We start from the raw sequence: 12,127 nt of genomic DNA on the forward strand, positions 1-12,127 counted from the left end.
ATCCAAAGCCTTAGGTTATTTACCAGTCTTCAAAATCTAAACATCACTGGGGTTCAATATATCAGGCTTTTAGATTATCTACAGTTCTAATTGATGATCCAAAAATTAGGATTATGACGCAGGATAGAATGTGCACCAACTCTTTTGAGTACCAAATAGCGTACCAACAGCTAATATATGTATGTATTTTTAAATCTTTCCCTGTCCCGTAAACCATTAAACTTCTCTGGAATTCACAAAGGCACATATAGAGAAAACCACTAAAAAAGTGGATTAAAGGCATTTGGTACTCACTTGTCTATCTCAATACCAAGAGGATTAGCTGGACGTAGGGACAAGGGGGGAATCCCTTTGTTCCTATCAGTGCGCATGTCATAATAGTTCATTTCATCCACCCAGACAGCAGACTGATCCAAGATACCTAGAGAAAACAAAGCGCAGATCCTTAAAACAACAAGGGCAGTCCAGCACCATCAACTTCTAACATACTGAATTAATTTGAAAAATCCTGATAAATATAAAGTGCATGCCTAGGTAATATATTGGAAGATATATAGCAAAACAACCTGGATGCAATTATGCTAAATTATTTTATTATAGCTGCTGAAAAGGTATTCATGGCTAGGCATCAAACATTACCCTCTCGCAGACTGCACAGTTCCATGTATGCTAAGAGGATTTTCCTGATCACAGAGTATTAGTATTTTTCATTCCTCCAAGTATTTTGGTATCTGTCCAAACCTTGTCACCTACTAGTTTCAAAGTGAGCAATTACCTAGAGGTCATCTTATTTGCATATTTCAGGGAAGATCCCTTTTCTGTGCCGCTCACTATCCGAAAAGTAAGTGAACTTTGGCCACATGCCAAGATGGATGACTCAAAGGACACAGGACTGTCTTTGTTTCCAAAGCCTTAGCACAGACAATGCGTAAAGGTGAGGCACCATAGGTCTTGGCCCTCAGCCATACGCTTGGCCATGCCCTTCTTTAACATACCCACCAGATACTCAACACCAGAAATTATCCCATCCCCCCACTTACCCATTTTTTAAAATATCAATTCTCCTCTCCCATCACCATAAGCTTCACTGCATAACATTTGCACTTGATTCACCTTTCTATTAAGATCTTAGTACAGCTCAGGAGAAATTATGTTATTTAACTGTCACCGAATGGCAGAGAACAAAAGCCTCTAACAGTTCTTATGGGAACCCCTATGTTAGAAAAGGTAACTATCCAACTTCATCAATGAGGTGTTCTGAAAGAAACATTATCAATCCAGAGAGTATTTAGACTGGATTCTAGATAAAGCAGAGGTCCTAAACTGCTTGGCAACATCATTTCAATGGTTAAGCATGTCATGAGAAATACTGTACACTTTGTCTTGCAGAATGGTTTGAATTAAGAAACGGCACTGAGGACTCAACTTTCTTTAAAGGATTAACTGTCAGCTCAGGATTTAGGTGTAAAACTCATGAGCTGGTTTATATTTTGTATTTACCTAGTACGCTTAAGAGTAATTACTGGATCCATTATGAGGTTTTTTTTAAATTTTAGAAGTTTAGTGCTACTTCCTAGAGAAAAATAATTGCTACTTTTCATTAGTCATTGAGGGGTTTATCAGGATATTTAGACAGAAGGATTAGTTTTACATATACCATGAGTTTATCTATGTATATATTTGCACATTTTATTGATATACTCTGCTTTTTCTAAACAACTGAAGATTGTCCTGAGGTGGATCCATTTTAAACATACACTTTATTGAAAGGGGCACTTAGTCATATATTTGTTTAGCAAAGAAAACAGATGGGAATTTGAACAAGAAAAATACCTATTTTTTCAGGTTTAAGCAGTTTGAAGGAAACAGTTGAAGTTCCTTTGCCACCAGACTTCGTAGTAACAATAATGTCTCCCTTGTCATTTTTAGCCTGTCCGACTCGACACACAATTTTACTGGCAGACATCCATTCAGCAGTTAGCAGACAGTTGTGCCCACAGATTGTTAAACCTGGGAAAAATAAAAAAGAAATACCCTACTGTGAATAGAAATATCTTTAGAAATCTGTAATGCAAATACATTTATGATGCTTCATATATTTTATACAAACACGTCACCGTTCTCCAGTCCTTTACAGCCAACTACAGTCAAAGAGTCATGAATATGTTTTTCAGATTTTCCCTAGGTGACTTCAGGTCTTTTGTCCTAGTGACACTTCATGAGATGCAGGCAGTGCTGCTTGAAGCTTATTTTAATCTCTTCCACCAGTTAAGGGCTACTGAAACTTTTACTTCATGTTGTACAATAGATCTTCTGTCTGCAAAACCCTAGAGAACTGCTGTTCAGTATTGGACTTAATGTGAAACTTCCATCAAAACTGCATGCAAAAAATCTTTTGTAAGTTCACTCCATATGACTTTGCATAGCAAAAAAAAAAAGAAACTCTGCAAAATATTCACAATGAACAATGTTTCTTCAACCTTATTTGTTTAGCAGTACTTTCGTGGACACAGAAGGGGTTTTTGGTCAAAAAAGTATTAATTGACAAATATTCTGTCCCAATCTCTTCTGTACAAAATCCGTGATGCAAGACTGTAATTCTGCTGAATAAACTGCCCCTGTTGTACAAAAGAACAGTCATGTAATGTTCATCTATTTTCTCTTCTAAACTTTCTCAGAAGTACAATGACAAACTATGAAATGAAAATACAACATACATTTTAGCCATGAAGCTCTCTCGTAGGAAAAGACTGTGGCATATTAAAATATGTCAAGCTTTAGTGTTTAAGAACACCTCTTGATGCTTAAGAGTCAAAGTACACCTTAATATAAGGTCCAAGGCTTCCCGGGGCTTCATGTCAAATCAGTCTGACCAGCTGATCAATCTGACCAATCAATCTGACCAATTCTGGTCAGATCAGGGCTCTGGATGCTGGAATACATAGATCGTTTTCTTAGATCTAGAACAACAATTTCCATGTTCTTAATCAGAGTTTTGTTGTCCTGAATAACTGGCAAGATCCTAATTTCTATAGTATCCATTTGGAGAACAACTTCATCAGGTTCTTCTTAACTAATACCCTTACCTAGAAACATTCTGCCTTATATCCAAAAGAACAAGGTCATACTAGAGTGTTGGCTCTACTGGAGTATAAACCAGACAGGCATAGCACTTCCTCCCCAGTTGGCTTGACTTTTGTTTTTAATTTCTAGAAAGCTCTGACCAATTAAAAAAAATACTTACAGACAGAAAAGGGTCAGCGTATGTAGCTCCCTACCAAAGCTTCACACTTACTTTTTCTCACAATTTAAGTCTCTGACATTACACAGCAGAAATTTGGCAGTTTTCATGGTTGTCAGATGTAAAAATGCCTTACTCCCTGCCAAAAACTATTTTGAAAATGAAAACCAAAAAAATAAAAAACAGAAAGGCACTGAATCTTATTACAACTGCAAGTAATTTTACTTGAGCAAGGACAGTAGATTTGTTTCTTAAAAGATGCCTGAATAAGGCAGGGGACAGGGGGGGAAGGCAGGCATGAAATACGATACACACACACACAAAAAGCCTTAAAATAAAAATATTTTGGTTGTTATTTATTTGCAACATTTTAACCAGGCCAGTTTTTATTTTTCAGAGGGGAAGAAAAAAACCCACACATTTATGACGCATGGGTTTTAACCTTAGGTTATATTATTACATCTCTTCTGGTTTTATGCTAGCAACTTCTCTGAAGGAAAAAAGATTGCAGTAGGAACTAAGACTAACTGAAAGAATTTGTCTGAACCATTCATAAAGAAGTTTTCACCCTAGAATTTCAAAGGTCTGAATTTGTGCTTAAATTAAGTAATACTTTAAAACCAAGATCTGAGCCATAGCAATTTAGTAGGGTAAAAATTTTTGAACAACTGCTTTAAAGATCCTTTTATCAATTTTCTTCTTCTCATCGGAGGTTCCTAAAGCTCTCAAGAGAACAAGATCACAAGATCTGACACTTCTGAAATGGAGGGAAACAGCCTTTGTCTGTGTCTTAATGTAAAAGAAAGCAAGTCTCTATTAACATTTTATATACCACACTAAATATAGTAATGGCACAAGACAATTTCTAAAACAAATAAAAGCATTTTGGGGGAGACCTTTTAATAGTACAGGTACAACATTTTTTCTTCTCCAAAAAAAGAAAACTTCCCTTTAAATAAAATTTCATTTTAATCTGTTGCATAGTACAAAGATCTTTGAGAACATCATACTCTGGTTCTAGATTTTATGTGCCTTTCAATAAATAGGCACAAGTAATTCTCTTATTGAGACTTTCCAATTTTGGTTAAGCTTATACATTGACAATTTTACAATGCCTACAAAATACAGCTGCAAAGATCTTAAAAGACAAACTAAACCTTGAGAGCATAAATGTTACAGGTATCTCCTGTACTTGACTTTTTGTACCATGAGCTAGAGTTACAAATAAAAAATTTATTTGGTTTCAAAGACACAAAGAGATTACTAGAAAGCTCTCTCTCAAATGAAACAAAAAGGCATGTTCTCCTATTATGTGATAGTCTGTTTATATACATATATATATAAAAGTTTCTTGCTTTTCATTTTACTCTAATGCATCTCAAATAACAGACTATAAACTTTATAAAACCCTCACTCAAACTTGCTTAAATCTCATGCCTACAAAGGCTCACTTTTGCAAGTATTTCCACTCAAGTCACTGGGAATATTTACATGCCTAATTTAACCATAGAAAGAAACCTCTACTGTCTGGGGCCTTAGTCACTTACTGGAGGAGGCCGAGAATTGAGCTAAGGAAAAAAATAAGGCAATCCATTATTTATTTTTAGCACAAAGCATGAGTCTATTAGCAGCTATGTGTTACAAGAGTTACTCTGAAAAAAATAAGAGAAAAAATATTAGCAGTTAGTCAGCTGTAATACCGAGGCACAGTTCAGGAGACGTCTTCCTTCCAAGAACCTAGCACTGATCACTTCTAAGAGGAACTAATGAGGTTATCAAAGTCCATCAACCACACAGATACACAAAAATATACTCACCTCTAACATCATCAGTTATTTGGTTATTTCTCAATAAAGATTCATTAGTATACCGCAACCTTGTCTAGCGGCTCAAGAAAACACTACTTCCCCTTCCGAGCAACAGCAAACTGAAGTGAAGAGGAAAACTGTAGTAGCTTATGCTTGGCCATAAAGTTCATTGTGGTGGCCAAGAATGAAATTCGGGAATCTTGGTTTACAGCCATAAAGTGAAATATTGTTTCTAGCAAAGCCAAAAAAAATTCCAATGGACTTCAGAGGAGTCACAATTCCACAACAAATTAGATAAATTGTCTCTAACATGAATACTGAAGTACGCATATGCTTATCTTACAAAAGAAATGAGGGAAATTCCAGTAGTTATAGTTAATTTGGATTTCCAGAAGATTTTACAAAGTCCTTTTCAAAAGGCTTAAGAAAACTAAGCAGCTATAGGATATGAACCTCAAATGGATGAATAGCTTGTTAAGATAGAAACAGGGCTACAGTAAATGGTGTGTTTTCACCAAGGAAAGTTTCCACAGGGTATGTGCTGGGATCGCTTATGTTCAATATATTCATAAATGACAAGATAAAGAGGTTACAAAGTTTGCTGATGCTGTTAATTTATTCAGAATGTAAAGACAGTAAAAACTAGAAAAAATGCAGAACAGACCTTATTAGACTAAGTGGATGCACTATAGTGTAGATGCTATAAAACAGCAGCTGAAATTCAATGAACAAACATGATGCACACAGGCAAAACTGTAAATTCACAAATGACAGGCTCAGACGGACTACTAACCCTCAAGCATTAAATCATGGGACTATAATAGGCAGAACAACAAAAAACATTAGCTCAATGCTTCGTAGGAGTTATATGGAAAACAGAATCCTATGGAAGAAATACAAAACAAAAGTGAGAGTATAGTATTATGCCACAGTGCATTCACATCCTGACCTCTGCGTGTAACCAAGATAATGTTCACCCATGATTGGTAGTGAAACCAAAAGAGATTCACTGAAGAGTGACAAGAAGGGTCAAAGATACATGCAGAATATTTAAATACACTAGGACTTTTCAGCCTGGAAAAGAGGCAACAGACCAGTGATGATCAAGATTTGTATGGTCAGGAGAATCAGAAAACTGCTTGTTCCCTCTTTCAATGTTAGAGTTATGATGATTCAAATGAAGTTACCATGTTAAAATCAAAACGGTGAAGGAAATGGTTCTTCACATAATGCGTAGCTAAATCATTGATCCCGCTTTGTCATAACCGTTGCGGACACACAAATTGACTTTTACACTAACTCAAGGAATAGCAACATTCAGTGACTTTCTCAATACATTGAAAACACTTTTGGCAGGAAAGTTTCCATGCTGAAATTCTCAATGCCTGGGAAAGTAACAAAGGAACATCTCACTACTTCTATCCTCTTCTAGTACACTCCCATAGGCATTCATTCTTAGCGCTCAGCACAGGTTGTTGAGTCAGGCTTAGCAAAGTATGGTCATTCTGATTAGTTACACATCAGGCAGCACCCCTGAATTTATGGATTCAAGCACATATTTGTGAAAAGGGCATTTCTCACACCATGCAACATAGATTTTACCACGCAAAAAAAGTATCTCTAATCATACCCTAAATGTGACATTCTACAGTCTCCAAAGAAGTTATTTTTTCAACTTACCTATGAGATCCGTAGGCCCAGTCCCCAAATTTTCTCCTCTAATTGTCACTTTTGTCCATGAGATGCCTTCATTGGGAGAGATGCCAGTTACAAGTGGGGGCTGCCGTGCTCGAGACATGATGTCTATTCAGTTACTGAAAACTGAGTTGCTTTTAACTGTTCAGCAAGAAACAATCATTTAAAAACAATAGTTATATTATGTAAAAATTATTAAAAACCTTTTAAGCTGTTCTTATAAAATGGTAGAGAAACATGAATGTAAACATGGTACACCACTCTCAAAGCCTTTTTTGCCACAGTCATGAAACAATAAAGAATAGATACACCTTCTTTGCACTTCCATTTTTTAAATTAAGTATAGCTCTAGTTTTGAACTGTAAAGAAAAAGTATATTCAGAAAAATATTAAACCATCAAAATGCTTAATCAAACTATATACACACACTCCAAATCACTTATGTTAGGATTCAAATAAGCCTATTCAATCCTCTATTAGAAAATCATTGTATTCCTTAGAAAGTTTAGAATTGCTAAGATAAGTAATAGACTATGATTACATATCCAGATAACTTCCCCATCAAAATTGGACTTACTGGCACAGACAGTCCCATGGGAAGAAGCCCCCAGCACTTATTTGCATAGAGCACCAATGTTTACATAAACTGAGAAAATGAAAATATTACTTACAGACACAATACTAGCAGAGAACATCAACAAAACAAATATTATCCCAACAGATGAATAAAAATGTACATAAAATTACAAGAAGAGTATTCCTTTGCACCTGAAATTCAGAGTCAACTCAAACCAGTTTAAATAGCTCTGTAATACAAACACCAATACAGTACACGTTATGCGGCCTACATTTAGTTTACTATGCAACTGATCACAAATTCCTATGGCTTATTAACAGTTTCCTTTGCACAGCTCTGCAGCTGCAAGAAGCAGACGAGTATAACCTGAAGCACATTAGCTCCCACCAACTTCTCCACATTTACAACACTTACTAAACATAGAGCCTGCCCATAGGTACGCAGGTCCAACAGAAGTCAAAAGAAACTTTTTTCCCTGCCTTATAAGGACTTCCACAGTAATTTTGTATCACCTGTTCCATTTCATGACTCCTGAATTCTTCTACTAAGATACAACATCATCCTTAAAATTCCTAGTAAAAAAATTTCATTTGGTATTCTGGAACTTCGTAAAGTTATCTATGATCAGTTTCTCATAGGAATTCATCTGCATTGGAAAGGTAAGAACCAAAAATAACCTATAGAAAGAAGTGGTTTTATTTCCAAGAAAATCCAGGAATGATGAAATAGGTCACTATTCACAAGTCTTAGGTACATATATAGAACACTTTAGTATACACAATTTTAAAAGTTCAGGTTGGTAAAAATACATGGAATATAAGCCAAGCCTCATAAGGCTTCTCTCACCTATTTTTATTTTGGATCAAGGTATATTTTCTATTTTTACTTGCAAATAGTCAAGTCTACAAAACCCAGAACCTCTGTAAATCATCCCTAAAAATAAACTGCAGTAAAGCTGCAGTTTCCAAGCACCTGCAGTTAGGAAATACCAGGATTAAGTTAGCTATCTTTGTGTCAGCCGCTTCTGCATATACAAAACACATTCATTGTACCATCATACACCATGCTTCTACACAAATTCCCCAAATTTTTCAGTGTTCCTAGATAGATCTGCCATGACGATCAAAGAAGCTCCCACTGATTGGTTTCTTTCTTCATGTTCTGAAGTTGGAACACACACTGAAAATGAAGATGGAAATCGGACAGGCAGGAATAAGGAGGAAGATCTCATGGTAAAAGTAAACAAAAATTGTCCCCATAACAAGATCCTGTCTCTATCTATACCATAGATGCATAGCAGGTCACTTGTAATAAAACTTTTTACAGTAACATTTTTTTTCTTCTCAGTTTCTCGGTGTCCAACTTCAGAGCTCACAGCCACACCTGAAGTCAGTGTGAAATGCACCCTAAACATAGGGAATGCTGTACAACGCTCCAAAATATTCAGGTCCTAAATAACCACCTCAAATCTATGAATACATTTGATCTTAAATGTCTGTTTCTCAGTTTCACGTATTTAAAATGGGAATGCTATCATGCATTTCAAACGCTATTTTGAAGACAAATTCATTAATATGGAAGAAGCATTTAGATACTCTGAATGCCACAGAACTATTAATATCTTTAGAGAACTTTTGAGACTACCTTTGAAGAGTGTGCAATTAATAAGAGATGCAGATTCCTGTTGAACAAGCAAGAACATAGTATGTTGCAGTATGTGAGCCATGTCCAGTACATGAAGGAAGTCTGGTAAGAGCCCATGATAACACACACAACATATGTCTGGAACTAAGGTGGTTTGTTTTGGTTTTGTGTTTTTAACTGGCAAACAAAGTAATATTTATTGATTGCTTGACTTCACAACATTAAAAATTACATTATGTTTTTAATAAAACATTAATTTCCCAGTTTTTTGGAAGCAACAAACTGATGAAAAAGGAATTAAGTTATATACTATCATATGGATGCTCTTGTAAGTCTGTATGTAAAACAGTGGAACCTTTTACATGAACCCAACATGAGGCTAGAGAAGCGGGCAGTCAACAGATGCAGTCTATAACCTTGTGGGTAGAACAGCACTGAAGAAGAGGGGGGCTGTATCAGCAGAATACAAAAAAATCATCTGACACCATCTCCAGCTACAGAAGAGAAGGTTGTGCTCTATCAGGTGGAGACCCCTCCCTCCTGCTCTACTCCTATTTTTCCCAGCACTGTTTTTTTTCCCTGTCACACAGAGACAGACAGTCTCTGCCTCACTTCAAAACTGAGGCCAGGTCCCAGTCTTGCAGCCAAACTATTTCCTGCCCCTATCCTGCCAATTTTCCCCTCTGACTTCTTATCCATAAGTTCAAGCAGGGAGGGAGAGGGGTGGTAATCAAACCCAGCCACCTTGGTAATTCCTCTTCCTTATCTCCCATTCCTGACCCTGAGCCTTCTTGTCCAGATAGCCCACCTGCACTACTGTTGATCCACTTCCTCGCCACAGGTGAAGTGACAGACCTAGTCTTCTGCCAAGATCCATAGTCCTGGAGTCCCAAGGCTTGCCCAGCTCTCCTCTCATCTACACTGCATTCAAAGCTACATTACCGCAGCATCGCCTGACAAAACAATGGGCAACACAATAGAAATAAGCTTCCCAGTTCTCCTTACAAAACCTAATACTACCTGGTGCAACCAGAACCCAAATTGCAGGGAAAGTCTTGTTTATTCCTGTACAATTACAAGACACATATGCACAGAAGTTCAGCTCTTTCAGAATTTGAAGTTTCCTATGGACTCCTCTGCAAAGAAGATGTTAGAGAAGAATTGGGTGTCTAAGTTTACCTAGAGCAAGGAGGACAAACTGCATCTATTCCTCACGTCTTTGCAGCTTTTCTCACAGATCCTCAGCAGAGCTCAAAGACATAAAAAGCTGTAAAGAAACAGTAGGGTTACGTCCCCACATACACACCTAAGCACTTTCTGCAGGAAACAGCGTGTGTCTAGAGACCAGTAAGACAACATAAACCACCTCTTTTATTTTTGAGGAATTTTTTGTAAAGATTTATATAGAATGTTAATCAGCAACATAGATGCAAAAAAGCCATCTTCAGGAACTCAGTGGTAATACGGAGAGGAAGAAATTTTGAGGAAAACAAGTAAAATAGAAGCTACTTTGGTATTATTTGGTTGATTTCCCACCCCCAAAAAATTTTACGGTTCCCTTGCATTGCGGCCATTGTTTCTTTCAAAATACCTAGGCATACAGGTAATTGGCTTGAATCAATACCAAAACTCGAAAGTAATATTACAACATATTTTTCTGGATTTCAGAAATTGGCACTAGATCCCCCTTCATGATGATCTAAATAAATGTAATAAAAATGCTGAGCCTCCTGAGGTCTAATATTTCTTCTAAAGTATTTCCATACTTACTGCAGAATTGCTTTAAAATACCTCACTGGAATGAGAATACCACAGTAAATCTCAACACATTACAAAAGCACTACAGCACTGAAATGCTCTATTATTATTATTTTTATACAGCAATTGGTTTCGTTTATTTCAAAGAGTAAGTGAAGGAACTCTATGGAATCTGTTCTTACTACAAATATCAAACAAATGCTTGGGAGCCTTCAATTAATTTATAGTATTTCCTCTCCTCCCTCTTATGACAAACACGTCAATAGTCAAAATGACTGAACTGCTTATTGGGAAGCCTAGCCAGTATACTGCTATGGCCCAAAAGCAAGTTCCTAATTTTTAAAAAAATATTTAAGGCAAAACTGAAAAAAAATTATTTTTCATTTCATGAAAAGATACAATAATCTAAGTAAGAACATTTGTTGCAATTCTATACACTGCCCCAAAGAGAAATTTTATTCTTTACAAATATGTATTATGTATAAAATAATAATAATATAAAAAAAGCAGCCCTCTTACTGAAAGACTGCTTCTTATACAGACTAGGGGAGATTGTTTAAAGACAGTTTTCTGTACAAGGTATTTCCTCTGAGGAGCCAGACTTACTGAAGAAGTGTTAACAAGACTTTTTTTTTTTTTTTTTACAATGGACAATCTTCTTCTACACTAACAGATGTCTCTTTCCCTCTTTACTCCCCTTCCCCCCCCCCTTTTTTTTTTCTTTAAACTTCATTTCCTCACAATATCTCCCCAACAGTTTAACATGGATGACATCTGTTTGACTGCTCCCATGATCTTGCCCATATTATTCTATTATTCTGTCATAATTCTTGTTATAAAAGTGCAAGGAGTTAGAAAGCCTCTGCAAAGACCACCTAGTACAAAGCCATCTTGAAAAATGCCTTTCATAAACATCATCTTTGCCTTTACATGAGCTTCTCAAATAAACTGTCCTCTCACAAATGCTTGGTTCAAGAGAAAAAAAAAAAATATGCAGACAATTCTGAGCATTACAGGCTTGCCAAAGAGGGGACATCTTCACTCTTTATCCTAAGAAAAGCCACTTCAAAAACAAATAATGAAGAAAAAAAATACAGCCCAATATAAGGAAAAATAGAAAAAGTAGTTGCTTTTTGACTTTTGTAAACCTTTAGCTGGTTTAAAAGGAGAGTTCTTAAATAGGTTTCGCCATTCGACTTTCAATGGCAAGCAGAGTAGAAACACAAAGTAAAACGCCAACAGCTACCATATCTGTTCTGTAAAGCAGAGTACCACTTACGCCTCTGGAAGAAGTACCAGAACGTGAAATAAGTGAACAACAGAAGTTCAGGATTTAAGATTATTAAATTGGCTGGTAAGTTTAAACCCCAAGGAAAACTGCAAACATCATGATGGCATGAAACT

General features: G+C 36.3%; 1 protein-coding gene across 5 annotated transcripts in view; it reads right to left on the bottom strand.

Annotated features, from left to right (window-relative positions):
• The window catches only part of EXOC2 (exocyst complex component 2), a 137,904-nt gene that overhangs the window by 116,241 nt on the left and 9,536 nt on the right, over nt 1–12,127 (bottom strand). For 2 of the 5 annotated variants that reach the window (XM_052780279.1, XM_052780296.1), the window contains exons 2-4: nt 6,730–6,878; nt 1,834–2,010; nt 295–421 (exon numbers count right to left, since the gene is read on the bottom strand). In XM_052780279.1, the coding sequence (XP_052636239.1) occupies nt 295–421; nt 1,834–2,010; nt 6,730–6,847 (422 nt within the window). In that variant the 5' untranslated portion in view covers nt 6,848–6,878. Of the gene's footprint in view, nt 1–294; nt 422–1,833; nt 2,011–6,729; nt 6,886–9,773; nt 9,851–10,144; nt 10,214–12,127 lie in introns of those variants that run through there. The other 3 variants (XM_052780305.1, XM_052780287.1, XM_052780272.1) reach the window with 3 other exon arrangements.

This window comes from Harpia harpyja, chromosome 1 (assembly GCF_026419915.1).
Source record: "Harpia harpyja isolate bHarHar1 chromosome 1, bHarHar1 primary haplotype, whole genome shotgun sequence".
NCBI lineage: Eukaryota > Metazoa > Chordata > Aves > Accipitriformes > Accipitridae > Harpia > Harpia harpyja.